We start from the raw sequence: 18,874 nt of genomic DNA on the forward strand, positions 1-18,874 counted from the left end.
CATGGGAACTAGGAGGATCAAAAGAAAAACAGAAAATGACTTTATTTGCAAAATTTGTTTTCAGTTTAGTTTGAAACTAGTGTTATCGTGTCGGACAGTAAATTACTGTCAAAACAGTGTCTCTATAATTTCTGTATCCCCTCAGACTGGCTGCTTTAGACGCTTCCAAATAACTGAAATTAATTTGTAAGCCATCGAGACCGAAAGCTGTGAAAGTGAAACCCTTTGTTGAGTGTCATATGCAAGGTCTCGAATTTGACCATAGTTATTCTATGATAACAGGACTGAAACGATTTGAGCAACTGATTCTATCTTGCATGTATTGAGTCCTTGCGTTTTCCATTATTGAACATCATGCACGACTGAGAAAACGAAGAGCACGAATTTCGGCAAAGGCCATACGCCTGGAAGAGCTACACTTGTTATATACATAAGTAGAAATTTTGCTGACATGACGTGCTTGCATCCACAAATATGTGTAATGTTTCACTGTAACAGAGGGCGGAGTTCCGAGTTGTATTCAAAGGCAGATGACCGACGAATTACGTAAGTAACATTGGATGTAAACGTATTAAGATTATTGTAGCACGATGATGTGGTATGATATTTCAGAGCAGAATAGTGTATAGCAAGTGGCGCAGAGTGTAGCGTGGTACGATGGATAGGTGTTGAGACTCTTTCCTGAGGGGAAACTGTTACATGCAGAGAAAGGCGGCGAACAGAATTATTGAGGTAGTAAATATACATTGAGAAAATACAGTATAGGTAACCAAAGGACCCAGTTGCGTACCATCATTACAGGTGTGCGAAAGAACAATACAAGCACCACACATACTTAACGTTACATAGTGACAAAGTCGTCTCAACGTATTGTTCTGTACCCTGATCATTCCATAATCTCATCAGTTGTAAGACATTCCTCCAGAAAGAGTAAATAATAGTGACTGTTTAGAATTCTGAATTAGTTAATAGAAATCAGCATTAGGACTTGTGCTAACAGAGCCATATGGTGCTTTTTCAGAGACCTCATGGATCCTGTCACGGAATTCCGAGCTGACAGCAGAGCAGGAGCAGCAGGTGAATGACAAGCTGGAGGCCCTGGGTCTGCCGAGGAGCCGCTACACAGACACCCCACAGGATCCACAACAGTGCGGTGTTGCAGTCAACCAATGCGACAAGCCTGCAGTCTCCCAGTTTAACGCCTCTGAGGTAACACTCAACGTAGTTAACCCCATTTCAACCGTGGGCTTGCGACTGTTGAGCAGATACTGACCATCGTGTATCCTGTCTGTGTGCAGTACCTGGGCGTGTGGTACGAGATCGCCAGGTTCGGACTGGCTCCCTTCGAGGCAGGAGCCCAGTGTGTCACGGCGGAGTACTCACTGGCTGGAGACAACAACGTGACCGTACACAACAGGATGTACAACACGTCTGCAGGAGCCTTCAACGACATCATCGGCTGGGCCGAATTTGATGACCCTAATTCTGGAGAGGCCAAACTCACAGTGCACTTCCCAGACGTACCAGGTCAGTATGGAAAAGTTGATGCAAGGATTATTATTTGCTTAAGTAGTAGGGCAGTTAGTCTGCTGCAGCTAGACAACATCAAGTAAATGAGGTAATTAACAGGACGCAGTACTTTTTTGTGAAAGACATTTCATTTAAAAAAAGTTACTATAGTTTCTTTTAGTGCAACAATTATTGCATTCTTGGGCTACATGATCTTTAGCTAGCCCTGTAAGAGAAACAGGTAGCGAAAATAGACGGTAAAAAAGAAGCCCACACTTTCTATAGACACCAAAGAAATTAGGTTTAGAAATTAGTGTTAGCCGTGAAACTCCATATGTGTTTCGGTGTTCACAAAGATTCGTTTGTTTGTGTTGGTAGTGGAAGCACCCTACTGGGTCCTGGACACAGACTACAAGAGCTACTCAATCGTCTGGGCGTGCAGAGAGCCTACAGACGAAACCTCTAACATTACCGGTATGTACACAAATTTTACATATTGTTCTTGTACATATATGGTTGTAAATATACATGGAGGCAGATGTTGGGCCGTAACCCACATGTGGAAACGATTTATTAATTTTATGCATTTTATTCTACTATGAGTTTTTGTTAAGTGCTTACTAGATGGAGACATGTGATTATTTTATGGTGATGGGGTAGTCCAATGTTTTTTAGTGTGTTAGGTGGATGGACAGAATTCTTACGAATAGTAAAGTGAAAAGGCTGAACCTACCTCTAATATGTCCCCTGATTCACCTCTCGGTTTTGATGTAGATTGATGTTGAGGTAGCAAGCGTACTTCCAGGAGATCTAAATCTATATGCATACTAATAACAAAATTGTAATACTGTTTTGCGTCTGTCTGCTTATCTGTTTATACACGCTGTTCTCCAAAACTACTAGATGAATTCTCATGGGATTTTTAAAGTTAACTTGAGTGTAGCTTGGGGGAAGGTATCGAAATCGGATGACGGAAGAAAAAATTATCGTGATTTTAAATTTTATCTGAAGCCTTCAAGTCCGTCTGCTTGTTTTAACATGCTAACCTCCAAGACTACTAGTAGAATTTTCGTGATTTTCACATATAACTTAAGCGGAACACAAAAAAAAGATATCGTGATTAAAATTGTAGTTCAAATCTCTAATCACAACTACGAAGTACACTAAAGAACCAATAGATAGTGCTGTTAGGTCTTTTTATTTATATCTGACTAACACATGTGCCAACGCTTCCGTCTCAGAGTAGCAACTGCAATCTACGTCTTCCATTATTTATTTGATATATCCCAATCTCTGCCTCCTCTATAATTTTTACGCTCTACAGCTCCCTAGTACCAAGGAAGCTAATCCCTGATGTCTTAACACATGTCCTATCATCCTGCCATGTCTTATTGTTAGTGCTTTCTGTATATTCCTTTGCTCACCGTTTCTGCAGTGAACCTCCTAGTTTCTTACGTTATTATTCAACCTAATTTTCAACTTTCTTGTGTAGCACCACATCTCAAATGTTTCGATTCTCTTCTGTTCCGGATTTCCCACAGTCCATGTGGAAAAACTAACAATGGTGTGCTCCAAACGTACATTCTCAGAAATTCCTTCCTCAAATTAAGCCCTATGTTTCATACCAGGAGACTTCTCTAGGCCACGGGTACCCTTTTTGCCAGTTCTAGATGGCTTGCACTTTTCTTCTCCAGTCCACTGAGTTCAGAAGAGTCTTTTAATTGAGTCTGGATGTTACGCAACATATTCCTTTCGTAATATGGGATACATTTACAGAATTATACGAATGAGCTGGATCCTCTTGAAAATTTCTGTCACACTATGGTCTACACTCCTTATCGACCTTCAACTCATGGTTTCGAAATGTTGAATAACGCGTTAAAGTGCCTCCAATATATGGAATGCGGATATCTTATAAGAATCCTAATACACATTTTCAGAATGATTCTAAGTTATTAATGGAATCAGCAAGCAATCAACGGTGTTGTGCTGTTGTCATAAATATGTGTTACGTATAGGAAAAAAAAGTGCAATTTACTGAGACACAAATTTTTCTTAAAGTGACAGTGTTTAGTGTTAGGTGCTGCGGTCGACTTTGATTCGGTAATGAGTAATCGATTACGAAATTATGTCACACACCTAATTAACATAGTTTTCTGATTTTAAAATTGAGCTTTCTTCTTTTGGTGTTTCCTTTAGCTCAGTGGTCGCTCGTGGGGAGAATTAATTTCAATACTAGTTGCTTAGCTTGTGACTTAGTCTCTCAATTTTACCTTTTAAGCGATTCAATTCACTATTGTTTCAATTAGATTAAAGTTATTAGTAATTGCTTACAAATTTTAGGTTTTTTGAGACTTCTAAATACAATGGTAAAATGAAATTTTCTTTCCAACAAAACGTATGATTTTTTGTAAATATCACTTACACTTGTGGTACAGTACTTCGATGTCTAATCTGGAATATTCATTCTCGGCGCCGATGATACCCTACAGAAGACTAATTAAAAAAATTATTCCAATGGGCCTCCTTTGTGGTATAGTACAAGAATTCTATACAATCCACTCCAGTGCGATATGGATACTCTGTTTCCATCTCGGAGATACAAAACTCTTCTCTAGATATTCATTAACTGAAACTGACCTGGAGGTGGCGGGCGATTTCTGCTCGGGATTTGGCGGCAGCGAAAGGTCGGCAAGAGCGCCCATACGATAGTCTGTAGGGGGTGAGGGGGGGGGGGGGGGGTTGGTGGCCAAACCGAGTGGTGGTGGAGGTGGGGTATGAAGTATTTTTAATATTTTGGAAGTCGAAAAGCGACTTGTAAGTAGCCATAACAAAGGCGACTTGTAAGTAGCCATAACAAAGTTCCGGTTCGCACCCTGCTAGAAACCTGCACAATAACGACTTTTCAATCATTTTTTGAAAGAAGAACACCTGATTTCACTACATTTTTTTCCTTTCCCTGAAAGCTAGCAGGGGGGGGGGGGGGAGGGGTTGCTCCAGGTATTGGTTCCCTTGGGTCGTGGCTAGGATGCACCGCTTAAAACAGTACCAAAAAGACGCTCACTTTACCGCAACTCATGAAGCTACACTCAGATTCAGAGACGTGGCGGCCATGCCAATTCCGTGTGCTGGTTTCGACTGGCAGGGCTTGACGTGTGCATCCCAGAGCGCTGACGGTCGCATTCGGTCATTGGCATGCCTCCCAGTTAGCCTGCGGTCACAGTGGCAGCAGTATCGGTCGATTCCGCCAACTTCCGACAGCGGCCGATGAAGACCGACGTTTTGAAATCAGTAGGCCCGAAAGTACTGATTTCGGAAGACAATCGGTGAAATTCACATACATTTTTTTCGGTCATAATGGCCGACACGACACAAACAAGCACTGTGAGAAACTGATGAGTTTAGTCAAAGGAGGAGTTTGTGGCACCCTGAGGATGAAAATATCACAATCGGGATATACGAGGTGTGCCAAAAAGTAACGGTAATATTTTAATATCGCATGTTTTATACATACGATTTTAATTTTTTATATCTTGTTTGTACAATCGTTCCTGATGCATGTTTGAATTTACGGCTGTTTTGAATATGTAGCGTATTATTTACAATCGAAAAGGTCAAACGTGTTTTCGAGGGCTCGGCGAATTTTCACTTTCGAAAAAGATAGATCAAAGAGTATGCATTATATTTTGTTCAAAAAAATGGAATAAAATGCAGCATTGCATTCTAAATGTTGATTGTGGCCTTTAGTGAATCTATTATGAGTAAGAAAAGAGTTTACGAGTAGTATAAACGTTTAAAAAAGGCTCGAGAAGATGTTGATGAGGATGACCAACTGGAACCCCTAGTACATCACTTACTGAGGACAATGTGAAAGAAGGAAAGAAACTGGTTCTGGAACATCGCCGGATCACCATCAGAGAGGTTGCTGATTCTTTTCTGGGGAAGTTTTGGGCATGAAACATGTAGCAACAAAGTCTTTTCCGAAATTGTTGAACTTCACCCAAAATCGATGTCGAGTACAAAATTGCTCACGAATTACTGAATGAGGCCGACAAAGAAAGTTAGAAGAGGTGACGGAACACAAGTACACGGGTAAGACGTCGAAAATAAGGCCCAATCGTCCCAATGAAAACTACCAAAAAAAGATCAAGTTCGATCAAATGTAACGTTTCTTCTTACTAGAATGAGATTTTCACTCTGCAGCGGAGTGTGCGCCCATATGAAACTTCCTGGCAGTTCTTCTTACTGTTTTCTTCGATTAATGTGGGATGGTGCATCATGAGTTGCGAAGTTATGCACCGTCTGCATGGAGCAATCCCAAGAAAACGACCAGAATTGTGGCAAAACTACTCGTGCTAGTTCGTGATTTTTTGGCAAAAAACAAAACCATTTTGTTGCCTCAGCCACTTCTTCCATCCCCGAGGCTGAAGAGAACCATGAAAGGACAACGTTTTGACACCATTGATGATATAAAAACAGAATAGCTGGAGGAGATGACCTCCATAACGAAAAGTGAGTTCGGAATCTATAGACTAAAATCCCATCTTTATTGGAAACCACAAGTAAGCGAAATCTCTATCAAGGTGTAGATTATAACCTCGAAAAATAATATGTTCAAGTGACAAGGATGGCACATCTTATGCTTAAAGTTACTGTAGTGGATCGTTTACGGTTGTGGTAGATGGACATTACCTGTCTACAAATTATTATTAATGCTCACTGGTGTTTTTATGCCAGTAGGGTGGTGTTTCTGTTACATAATGTGGTTTGCAAGTATGGTGTACGTAGCTGTACCCACTTTTCATTGCTTTAGGTATTCAGAGTATCTTGTTCCAAACTTTATGTTCGTCTTTCACACGTGTGTTCAATGATAGTCACTGAATGTTACTCGATGTATGTATGCACAACTTCGAACACTTGTAGAGATGTGATTCGATCTCCATTAAAAATCCGATACATTAAAGATGCAGTTCTGGCTAAGTAAAACTGGAAGTGAAGATTTGATATTGGACATCTGACGATTACATATGTCCCATAATTAGGCCTGTATCACTTTCTGAAAAGTATAGTTTCAAAGTTTTTGTGTGATATGTTGGATGATATTAACGGTGCCCTAAAAACTAAGTTAAAAGCGAATACTTTCACTCTTACTTACAAATACTACGAAATTTCTAATTTATTCTATTCTGAATTGTGGAACTATGCTTTGTGCAAATGCTGTAAAAGCTGCACTCAGTCTGAAATAATAATGCTGCCAGAAATCTTGTTACTTCCTTTCTGAAATCCATTGGGAAGTGTTTAAAGAGAAATGTAGTTTCCAGTAGTACAGTAGTAGAACCTGATTATCCGAATATATTACCTGTATTTCATTAACTTTCAAAATTTGTTGAATAATGTGAGTTGCTGTAAAACCAAAAATCTGACTTATTAATAAAACACCTACTTTCACCGTGTTAATTAACCATAATGTACTCATAACTTCATTGGAAAACTTTTGTGCTCGTCCTGCCATTGCAGCATAATAATCCATGCCCTGAATAACGTGTTTTGGAGATCTGTATAACTGAAACTATATATTTTCGCGATACACACTTATAAATAAGTAAACCATCAGTTAAAGCGTGTTGGTTTCAAAGGTGGTGTCGCCTTCTGACGCTGATCGGCGGAGAGAGAAGGAAAGTGGTGTCACAAAGTTAAAGCGTTTTTAACTTTTGAGGCATGGCTTTTTTTCCTGAGATATTTGTAAAACTTGTCTCGTAATTCCAGTAACTGAAGACCGTGTGTGCAGTACTCGCCACGCTCTTTTAAAGACAGAATGAAACATTTCCCCCCAGTATCTAGATGAGAGCCAGATGAGGCGTTACTGAAAGGGGCCGAAAGAATTTAATGGTGTACAAATGGAGCAATTTAGAACAATAGAACAGTCGCGACATGGACGGAACCTTCATTGAGGGTGGGTAATTTTACTAAAGAGTGGATTGGTGCACCATACAAATCACTCCACCCTCTTGATTTTTATTTGCAGATATGAGTGGTATTAGGCCATTGAGTAGGTTGGCAGACTTCACTGTTCGGAAACGAGAAGCGGTCAGACCCGCGCAGCTTTAATTGCAAATTATTACGTACCACCGAGAACTGATCTAAATAAATATCTCAGGTGGATTCTGGCCCTTTATTGAAAAATAACGAAAGGACACTAATTATGTCCGATCGTTCGTGTCCGGACAATCAGCCGCCTACCTCGCCTATTTTTGCTGTAGCATGTGAAGAAAACATCATAAATGATTAAAACACAACGCAATGGCTTGAATTAATAAGGGAGCCGCCGAAACGGGTAGATTCAAACAACCTTTATCGAACAAATGTTGTTACAACTATGACACTTAGATCCTGTCAGCTCAAGCTCCACACGAGAAAAGTTGACACTAACAGAAGAAGATAAAAGAACAGCGCTCTTTCAAATATTTTCAGTGGCTTTGCATTCGCCACTTTTAAAACTTTTGGAAATTTCGTCATGTTAAATGCAATCTTTGAATATACAGGGTGTTAAAAAAAGGTACGGCCAAACTTTCAGGAAACATTCCTCACACAGAATGAAAGAAAATATGTTATGTGGACATGTGTCCGGAAACGCTTACTTTCCATGTTAGAGCTCATTTTATTACTTCTCTTCAAATCACATTAATCATGGAATAGAAACACACAGCAACAGAACGTACCAGCGTGACTTCAAACACTTCCTTACAGGAAATGTTCAAAATGTCCTCCGTTAGCGAGGATACATGCATCCACCCTCCGTCGCATGGAATCCCTGATGCGATGATGCAGCCCTGGAGAATGGCGTATTGTATCACAGCCGCCCACAAAACGACCACGAAGAGTCTCTACATTTGGTACCGGGGTGGCGTAGACAAGAGCTTTCAAATGCCCCCATAAATGAAAGTCAAGAGGGTTGAGGTCAGGAGAGCGTGGAGGCCATGGAATTGGTCCGCCTCTACCAATCCATCGCTCACCGAATCTGCTGTTGAGAAACGTACGAACACTTCGAATGAAATGTGCAGAAGCTCCATCGTGCATGAACCACATGTTGTGTCGTACTTGTAAAGGCACATGTTCTAGCAGCACAGGTAGAGTATCACGTATGAAATCATGATAACGTGCTCCAATGAGCGTAGGTGGAAGAACATGGGGCCCAATCAAGACATCACCAACAATGCCTGCCCAAAAGTTAACAGAAAATCTGTGTTGATGATTGATTGCACAATTGCGTGCGGATTCTCGTCAGCCCACACATGTTGATTGTGAAAATTTACAATTTGATCACGTTGGAATGAAGGCTCATCCGTAAAGAGAACATTTGCACTGAAATGAGGATTGACACATTGTTGGATGAACTATTATCAGAAGTGTACCCGTGGAGGCCAATCAGCCTCTGATAGTGCCTGCACACACTGTACATGGTACGGAAACAACTGGTTCTCCCGTAGCACTCTCCATACAGTGACGTGTTCAACGTTACCTTGTACAGCAGCAATTTCTCTGACGCTGACATTAGGGTTATCGTCAACTGCACGAAGAATTGCCTCGTCCATTGCAGGTGTCCTCGTCGTTCTAGGTCTTCCCCAGTAGTGAGTCATAGGCTGGAATGTTCCGTGCTCCCTAAGACGCCGATCAATTGCTTCGAACGTCTTCCTGTCGGGACACCTTCGTTCTGGAAATATGTCTCGATACAAAGGTACCGCGCCACGGCTGTTGCCCCGTGCTAATCCATACATGAAATGGGCATCTGCCAACTACCGAGCGAGGTGGCGCAGTGGTTAGACACTGGACTCGCATTCGGGAGGACGACGGTTCAACCCCCGTCCGGCCATCCTGATTTAGGTTTTCCGTGATTTACCTAAATCGCTCCAGGCAAATGCCGGGATGGTTCCTTTCAAAGGGCACGGCCGAGTTCCTTCCCCGTCCTTCCCTAACCGGATGAGACCGATGACCTCGCTGTCTGGTCTCCTTCCTCAAAGCCAACCAACCAACCATCTGCCAACTCCGCATTTGTAAACATTGCACTGACTGCAAAACCACGTTCGTGATGAACACTAACCTGTTGATGCTACGTACCGATGTGCTTGATGCTAGTACTGTAGAGCAATGAGTCGCATGTCAGCACAAGCACCGAAGTCAACATTACCTTCCTTCAATTGGGCCAACTGGCGGTGAATCGAGGAAGTACAGTACATACTGACGAAACTAAAATGAGCTCTAACATGGAAATTAAGCGTTTCCGGACACATGTCCACGTAACATCTTTTCTTTATTTGAGTGTGAGGAATGTTTCCTGAAAGTTTGGCCGTACCTTTTTGTAACACATAGTTTTCTTGTGGTTTACACGTCGTTACATTATCAGTTATCAGAATACAAATTTGGTAAAAAAGAATTATGAAACCTTTTAAGACGTAGCTCATTTACTTGTATTAGGCGTCTATTTAACAGCAAATGTCCCACTGCAGCGCTCATCTCCAAGCACAGAGGCGTCAGGGTATCCATACCACAATTGCAGGCTAAAATTTAGGCTACTTCGAATATAGATTCTAAATTAATCTAACAAAACCTTCTCGAACCCGTCAAAAACTGACGAATGGGGTCGGACGCACCGCGACGAAGCTGCCGATCGATGTAATCGCGCGACCTCTGGCGAGACGTTTGACGAACGTTGCCAGTGCCACTGGGGGACAGTCTTAAGCCCGCCTCTCCCGGAGTAAGATTCGCTGCAAGTTTACTTGCCGGCTCCTGTGGCGGCTACCTTGCGGGCTTTCTTTTCTGCTAGCCGCCTGTCCTGCAGGGAGATGTGCACGTTTCCCGCGGTACCTCCGGTGATATTTTCCTTGTGAGGCCTGGTAAGGCACGATGAATGCCACCAGCGCTCACCAGTCGAGAGTCCTGTTTGGCGTCTGCCGACACAGGCTACAAGGCGGGAACTCTCAGACATCAGTTAATCTTCGTGACCAACGAGAACATCGCGCGCCCGCCAGCCGGTCTGAGATCTTTCTCAAACGGTTGTAGCGAAACAATTCGACAAGATAAAATTAATTCTGCCGCTTCTTACACTGACGAGCGAAAACATTATGACCACCTGCTTAACAGCTTGTCTGTTCGACTTTGGAACAAAATGCATTACTAATTCTTCTATCAAGGATCAGACAGTTTGTTCGTAGGTTTGTGGGGGTGTGAGTTATTAGAGCAGGGAATTGTCACATAGAAAAGTGTCTATAGTTTGCTTAAATACTCACACCACTCTTCACCGAGTAGTGTACCAGCCTTGTGAGAGCTTCAGGAGGGAACTTCTCTGTAGCAACTCTAGGAACGAATTGCGATCATCCTGCATAAGTTGGTCGATGGGAAAGACCATTACTTCAGCAATATTCAATCATTGTGTCAGTAAGCGTGTTGAAGAAGATCAACAGTTCTGTTTTGGGGCTCAACTATAAAAATTTGGTAGATATAACACTGCGCTCACTAATCAAAACGGGTGTTAACAGAGTACCTCTATCTACACAATTAGTCACTTATTTAAAATATAATATAGACATCAGAAATTACGTCACAATTGTACAGGTTACGGTTTTGCTGATATTACGGTAACGTTTCTCAATAACAGCGTTTAATCTTTCTGAAATTGAGTGGACAGCGTCCGAGTTATGAAGCACTGCCGCTATTTCTCGGTGATTTTTTGGAAACATGGCAGTACAGCACTGCAGAAATCACAGTCAGCCGGCGGAATGGGATGTTGGTATGCCGCTTGCAGCAACGGGCCTGTTTAGGCATCGCAAGGAAGACCAGGCCGACACCGAGAACCTGCCAGCGCAGCGGTAAGGCAAGGATTTAACAGAACTAGCAGCGGAAATGTGGTCAGGAACAGGACTAAAAGCGTTGGCTCTCCATAAGAAATGAGCAATATCATTATACGTAGAAGGCAGTGTCCCGATTGAGTGACCGATTGAATCAATGACGCACCATTGCCCAGCCCAAACCACCAAGAAAAGAAACGTGAAATTTGATTTTTTTGAATTCAATCCATAAGGAGGTTAGATAGGAGATGAAAGGTTTTTTAAAAATATATCGCTATTAAGATAATTTTTAAGATGAACCTACGAAAATTGGTGTTTGGTTTCTGTCATAAATAAAAAAAGTCCGTGTTTCAGCTTTTTTGCAAATTCAACAACTATGGGGGTAAGATAGTGGGTGAAATTTTTTTGAAAATAGATCATTATTAAAGAACAACTAAAGCATTTTTAAAACTTCGTATATGAAAATTGTTAATTTTCTTCTCGGTTAAAAATAACAAAAAAATATCTCTTTCAGTGTTTTTGGAAATTCAACCTCGTAAGGGAGAAATAACTGATTATCGTGTGCTCTGTGTTTACTTCCCAAGCCGAAAATTTAACTGAGTTGCCACTGTAGCGGGAGCAGTGTTAATGCAGGTAATTGAGGTAGTGAATCCCACTGCTAACAAGGAGAAAGGGCGCCCCAAGGTAACTTTCAGCAGCACTAAGCTTTTGACCGCAAAGACCTATTGGATGGTTGAACAACGAGCCAGAATCTGAGTGAGAACGTAGTAGGTAAGTTACGACAAAGAAGAATGTGACAGGCAAGTTGCAAATGCTGCAAAAACTACGGTATGTTGCAAAGACAAACTATGGATCCAAGAACGCCAGATCACAAACGCTTCGTTGTGTGCACCGGAGACGGCTGCCTTCGGTATGAGACGGTGAGGCGGGGGAAGCAAATATTTAGAGAGACATCAAGCACGATAAAGCAAGGTGACGTCTGGAGCAAGTTAGGAATTTTATAAGGGTATAGTACCAGTGTCAAATATGACACGGAGAAAAGAGTGAGATTTGTCTGGCAGATCACGAGGGTGGACGACAACATATTGACGAAGAAAGTATGGAACACAACTTGCTTAACAGGAAACAATGGGATTCAGGAAGTCAGGAATGATTTGAAAACAATTGGAATAAGGCAAAAAATTGAGTACTCAGCAGTGCAGGGTAGGTCCAGGTATGTGAATATGTTGGAAGGTCATGACTAATTCCAGGATCTAAATTGAGATGACAGAAGTAGAGAGAACCACACCGAGCGATTGAATGAAAAGATATTGGGAAGACGAAAGACATTTTGAACAAGTCGCTAGTGGTTGTAAAGGGTCGAAACGAAACAAATAAATAATCAAGAAGAAACTTTAAAAAAATGGCTCTAAGCACTATGCGACTTAACATCTGAGGTCATCAGTCCCCTAGACTTAGAACTACTTAAACCTAACTAACCTAAGGACATCACACACATCCATGCCCGTGGCAGGATTCGAATGTGCGACCGTAGCAGCAGCGCAGTTCCAGACTGAAGCGCCTAGAATCGCTCGGCCACAGCGGCCGGCTGAAGAAAGTTTGCTCAGTTTCTTTTTACTGCAGTAGTCACTAATGCAGTCAATTCCTTTTGATGTACAGGGAAATACCGAAGGTAAGGTTACGTAAGTCCATGGTATTCCAAGTCCCACAAGCTTTAAGCTATAACTCAGACCGGAAAACAAAACTACTCAACAAGTTAATGCCTTCAGATACTTGAGCTGTGCATACCATATCTTGGCGAAGTTGATATTGAAAAACAGACTGAAAGATTCAAAATGATATGTGGCACCATTAAAACAACGCCCTGTGGAAACACACGTAAGGGCACAATGATAAAATTTTATAAAGTTATGGCAATTCCCTGCGGACTACATGGAAGTGTAAATTGAATTATGAATTGCAGATCACATAATAGACTCCAAACAGCCGAGATGAGATTTTTGAGGACAGTTGAGGGAGTAACAAGGAGAGACAGATAATAAAATGACAGCATGCGGAAGAACGTAGGCAGTTACAACTTCAATGAAAAGATTATGGAATACAGAAAAGAATGATTAGAATATACAGAAAGAATGGGCGATGAACGTATTCCGAAACAACTGCTACAGAATATCCCTAAAGAAAAAGGGAATATTGGTGGATGGTTAAAAAAATCGCAATGCATCATTGAGGCAGAAGAAAACCAATGCTAAGATTCGCGAGCGACATAACCTTTCCGGTCTGGTGTAAAGAAGACTTGTTGAAAGAAATGGATAGTATACTTGGCACACAATACACCATAAAGATAACAGAACGGGAATGAATGTGATGAAAAATAAGAGCAAAGAGAATACCGATTTACTTAACATCAAAATTGAAAATGGAACAATAATGGAGGGAGTGAAAGAACTGACAGGTTTAGGAAGCAGGATTACAAGGGATGATCGGCGAAGAAAATGTTCTTCAGTTAAAAAAACTCTGCTGATATCAAGTGAAGAAATACCTGGATGTATATTTGGTTCAGCGCATTGTATGGAAATTAAATGGAGATTAAGAATCTGGAAGCTTTTGAGATGCAAGGCTATCGAAGAACCTTGAACATTAAGTCGGTAGATAGGCTACAGTACGGAATGAGGAAGCAATGAACAGAATATATCGTGAAATATAGTATGGAAGATGCTTACTAGTAAAAGGGATAGGTTAGTGGTCTACTTGGGTCGGCGTTTGGGAATAATTAATTTGGCTCTGAAGGAGCACTGGAAGAGAAAAACAGTAGAGGCGACCAAAGGGCAGAATATGCAATACATCTTGCAGACGATGTTTGGTGTAACAGTTATGTAAAGACAGAATGATTAGATCACGATAGAAAAAGTTGCAGGACAGAATACAACCATCTGAAACGCTGTCGACTTACAACAGTGTGGTAGATTGTCCAATATGAAATAGTAAACGTTGGAACCCAAAACCTCGTTCAGTACGACGTCAGATAAAGCACCCTGCACTACACTTTAAGAGAAATCTCTTCTGTCGGAGCTGACAATAGGCTACAACTGATGGATTATCTGTAGCTCCACAGCAGATCACTGTCTATAAATAATAAAAAGGGAGTCATACTCCTGTGGAGGAGCCTAGAAGCGCAGCGAACTGCTTAAGAGACCTTCAGAATTACTCTATGATGTAGATAACGGCTTACGATAGACATGCAGACCAAAAAATAACGTCAAAACGTAATATCAGGTCAGACGAAATGTAGTGACAAGCACGACTGGCGAGAGAAAATTGCATATGCTCAAGTAATAGCAGTGACAATTTCTTTCAGTCTCTAACTAAGTAGTCACTCTAATGTGCCATACCAAGTCTTGTAGATAGTACATACCACTCTAGGAATGAGGGTGCCCCATTTATTCATCCATGTGTCTTATTGAGTATGTGTACTGTACATATTACTCTCAGTTTGTGGGCCCTGCTTCATCAACTGACATGCCTTAGTGATTTTTACAGAATGTAGTGCCGCTCTCGGCATAGATGTCATCAGTTTCTCCATCTCGTTTGTCCTGCTGAGGTTTATATACGGTATGTACCACTATCACTATGGGCTCCCCCCTTGCATCATCTCATATGTATTTTTGAGCTTATACTGTGAGTTATGGGTACCACTCTCGGCATAGGGTACCCTATTGGTGAGTCTTAATGAGGTTTGTAGTTTTTACATATCAGTCTTAGTATGTGCTGCCATTCACCTCTCTCCCCACCCCTCTTTCTATTATCTGGTGTATCTTAATGACGTTTGTAGACTGTGCATACAACTCTCAGCATGGAGGTTCCCCATTGTTCCATCTAGTGTGCCTTAATGAGGTTTATAATCTATACATTCCACTATCAGTATGTCATTCTGCTTCATTAACTGGTGTACCTTTATGGGGCACTGGCTGTACTTACCACTTTTGGGATGGGGGTTCCCCATTACTCCAACTGGTGTGCCCTTAGAGATATTTACAGATTGTTCATGCCACTGTCAGTGTGGGGCTCCCATTTTACTAACTGCCACGCCTTACACAGATTCATAGACCACCCGTGGCAGAGGTCCTCTACTGCTCCATCTGGTGTGACTTAGTGGGCTTACCCTCAACATACTACTTTCATTATGTTTGAGGATCCTCACAGCTCTCTCTCTAATGTGCCTTACTGACCATATACACTGTACTTACCAATGTTTACATGCCGTGATTCACTGGGCTTTTTCATAGAGTAGAAATATCTCTGGAGTGAGCATTCAGAAGCGCAGAATTGATTTTGTGTTGTCAACATACGTTGCCACAATGGTCACGTGATCTCGGGACGTCGTAGATTTGTCCGACATCTGTCCTATAAATTTTGAATGTTGTCATATCGCTAGTAAAGACAGATTCCCTTCGTAAGTGCTGTGGATTTAGTATAGACGTTTTGCAGGCACTATAGCAGTTTACGTCTGATATTTGAAATAAATTGGACTCTTAGCTTTGAAGAGCAAAATGAACGAGCATGACGTCACAGAAGCTTCACGTCAGCATGTGTTTAGAATTTCGTTCATGTCACATCTCGTCAAGTCGCTTAACACAGTACTGAACGGCGAAATTGGGGTTTTGAGTCACCATCCCTAATATGCATAAAATGTTAGAGTATGTATCAGAACTGAGGAGCTAACAACGACAAAATTTGTCAATGGCCGAAGCAAACTTTATAACCTATGTTCTTGATCAATTATGTTTGGTAAATTACTGAGAAGTGAGACAACGTTTCAAAACATCGACAATTATTTGCTAGGGAAAATATGTACATTCGTACACATCAAAGAAAGCTTCAAACAAATTAATGAAGCCTGTTAAACTTATCCATTATGTTTTTTCTTACGTAATTAATATCGTCATAAACAACTGTGTTGTACTCCTTCATTAAAGCTGACTTTTTTGCTTAAAATGTCATATGGTGGAATTTGCTTCGACTACTTATGTTCTTGTCCGCCCCTCGTGGTCTCGCGGTAGCGTTCTCGCTTCCCGAACACAGGGTCCCGGGCTCGATTCCCGGCGGGGTCAGGAATTTTTCCTGCCTCGAGATGACTGGGTGTTGTTGTGTCGTCTTCATCATCATCATTCATTCCCATTACGGTCGGAGGAAGGCAACGGCAAACCACCTCCATTAGGACCTTGCCTAGTAAGGCGGTGCGGGTCTCCCGCATCGTTCCCCTACGTTCTGTAAAGAAGCATGGGACTTCATTTCCATTTCACTTATGTTCTTATACATATACATTGTGGGCGTCAGCGCCGTTGTGTTATCGTAAAACCTAAATAACTTTTCGCCTTGAGATATACAACCTCGGTTGTGCAAGAAAGTGGAAAAAATATTCCAGTCGTCATGTAACATCTCCAATTTGTCACTAAAACAAAGCGCTATTATAAAATAAACATTTATGAAGATACAACAGTACAAAATACACTATTATAAGGAGAATGAGCGCGGCGGAAATAGGTTAACTTAAGATATTAACAGACTGGTACCGTTAAAATTTTCTTCCCGAGAAACCTTGACGTACCGTGAAATGACGCGACGTTCCGTTGACGACCTGTGCGAATGCCTCCATTCGAAAGGTATTGTAGAATGTTTTGGTGTTATGTCCCTAGATCACGTGACAATTCCACTTTAATGTTGACAACATGCGCAGGACGCAATGCTCACTCCAGAGATATTTCTACTCTATGGGCTTTTTATATAGTACATACCACTCGCTCCATAAGGGTACCCCAATTCTCCATTGTGTGTTTGTCACTGACAAGATGACGGCACGTCCGTGGGGGGTCGGGGATTTGTCCGAAATTGTGTGTGGTGAAAGAGGACCCCTAGCACCTCACGTGGTGAAAATATTAGGACGCACTACCCGGAAAATCCCGGGAAAAATCGATCCAAAGTTTCTTAGGTGCTTTATGAGTATAAAATGTTAGTCCATTGCCGAGCGCCGTCTGACGTAGATGTTTAGGCCTCGGAGTCTTACGCCAGAGGTCTCGGGTTCGATTCCTCCTCTGGCACTTTTTTTTCATCTCTTTCATTTTCTTTTGATATTCCACCAATGATTCAGAAAGTTTTGCATACCTACATTATCTTTGACAAATTAGTTACATTATTGAATAAAAATTATTTTCTTTTTGTCCAACAACACAATTCATGGCGGTGGGTTTTCCATTTTTAATTGTAAATTATATGAGCGGAAACATTGGGTTTTTAATCAGAATAACAAAGTCGATTGGGAAACATTTAGTTTTTATTTCACGATTCTTCTGTAACAATGCGCTGCAATTTTGCAAGCAACAGAAGAAAAAAAAAGTGACGCAGGAGGAATCGAACCCAAGACCTCTGGCGTAAGGGTACAAGTGCTAACCATGTAGGCCAGACGACGGGTCGACAATGCATTAACATTTTATACTCTTAAGGCACCTAAGAAACGTTGGATCGATTGTTCCCAGTATTTTCCAAGTAGTGCGTCCTAATATTTTAACCACTTGAGGTGTTAGGGGTCCTCTTTCACCACACAAAATTTCGGACAAATCCCCGACCCCACGGTCGTGCCGTCTCCTTGTGAGATATATAGACAATACACACCATTCTCTGCATGGTTGGTATAAGGGAACTACGCTTCTTTGTCCATAGGTAGCACAGTTAAGCCACGACTCTACCACTGTGAATTATATACATCAGATGAACAACATTTTTAAACTTTTCGCTTTTGCAGAGACCTCGTGGGTGCTCTCACGGACAAGCGAGATGTCCGGGGAGCTGGTGCAGCAGGTGAACGCCAAGCTGGAGGAACTGGGCCTGCCCCGCGACAGGTACACAGACACGCCTCAGGACCCTGCGGGCTGCAAAGTCGACAATGGCAGCAACGGCGACGGTGGCGCTGCTGCGCTGGGGCCTGCGATCGCACTCATGTTGGCCGCCGCCATCGCACTGCTCTTCTCCCTGTGATGACCACTGCTGGCGGACTGCTCTCGCCAACACACTGTGCGCCCGGCGCAGAACGAGCCAACTTCTCATTTGTTAGATCGTTCCACACACCATGGACCAATGGTGGTTGGCTCCGTTATTCTCATTCACTATTTATTTAAGATACAATGAAAATATTCCTTTATTAACTTGTACAGATGTTTTGTATATATAAATTTTGAATAATATTTGTGAAGCTTTATTGCACCTGTTGCGCTCGTAAGTACGCAGACCAGTTCCACGTTACTCTTCACACTGTTACTGTGTATGCTGTGTAACTCTTTTCAAAGGTTCAAATGGCTCTGAGCACTATGGGGCGTAACTTCTGAGGTCATCAGTCCCCTAGAACTTAGAACTACTTAAACTTAACTAACCTAAGGACATCACACACACCCATGCCCGGGGCAGGATTCGAACCTGCGACCGTAGCGGTCACGCGGTTGCAGACTGTAGCGCCTAGAACCGCTCGGCCA

At 41.9% G+C, this 18,874-nt stretch overlaps 1 protein-coding gene across 1 annotated transcript; it reads left to right on the forward strand.

The window, feature by feature from the left end:
* Positions 1–530: 530 nt before the first annotated feature.
* Positions 531–18,383, forward strand: LOC124575787 (lazarillo protein-like). The gene is made up of 5 exons (XM_047131198.1): positions 531–546; positions 1,022–1,209; positions 1,299–1,527; positions 1,888–1,983; positions 18,151–18,383. The coding sequence occupies exons 1-5, from the start codon at positions 531–533 to the stop codon at positions 18,381–18,383; spliced, it is 762 nt and encodes a 253-aa protein (XP_046987154.1).
* Positions 18,384–18,874: the final 491 nt, after the last annotated feature.

The sequence above is a fragment of the Schistocerca americana genome, chromosome 1 (genome assembly GCF_021461395.2).
Source record: "Schistocerca americana isolate TAMUIC-IGC-003095 chromosome 1, iqSchAmer2.1, whole genome shotgun sequence".
NCBI lineage: Eukaryota > Metazoa > Arthropoda > Insecta > Orthoptera > Acrididae > Schistocerca > Schistocerca americana.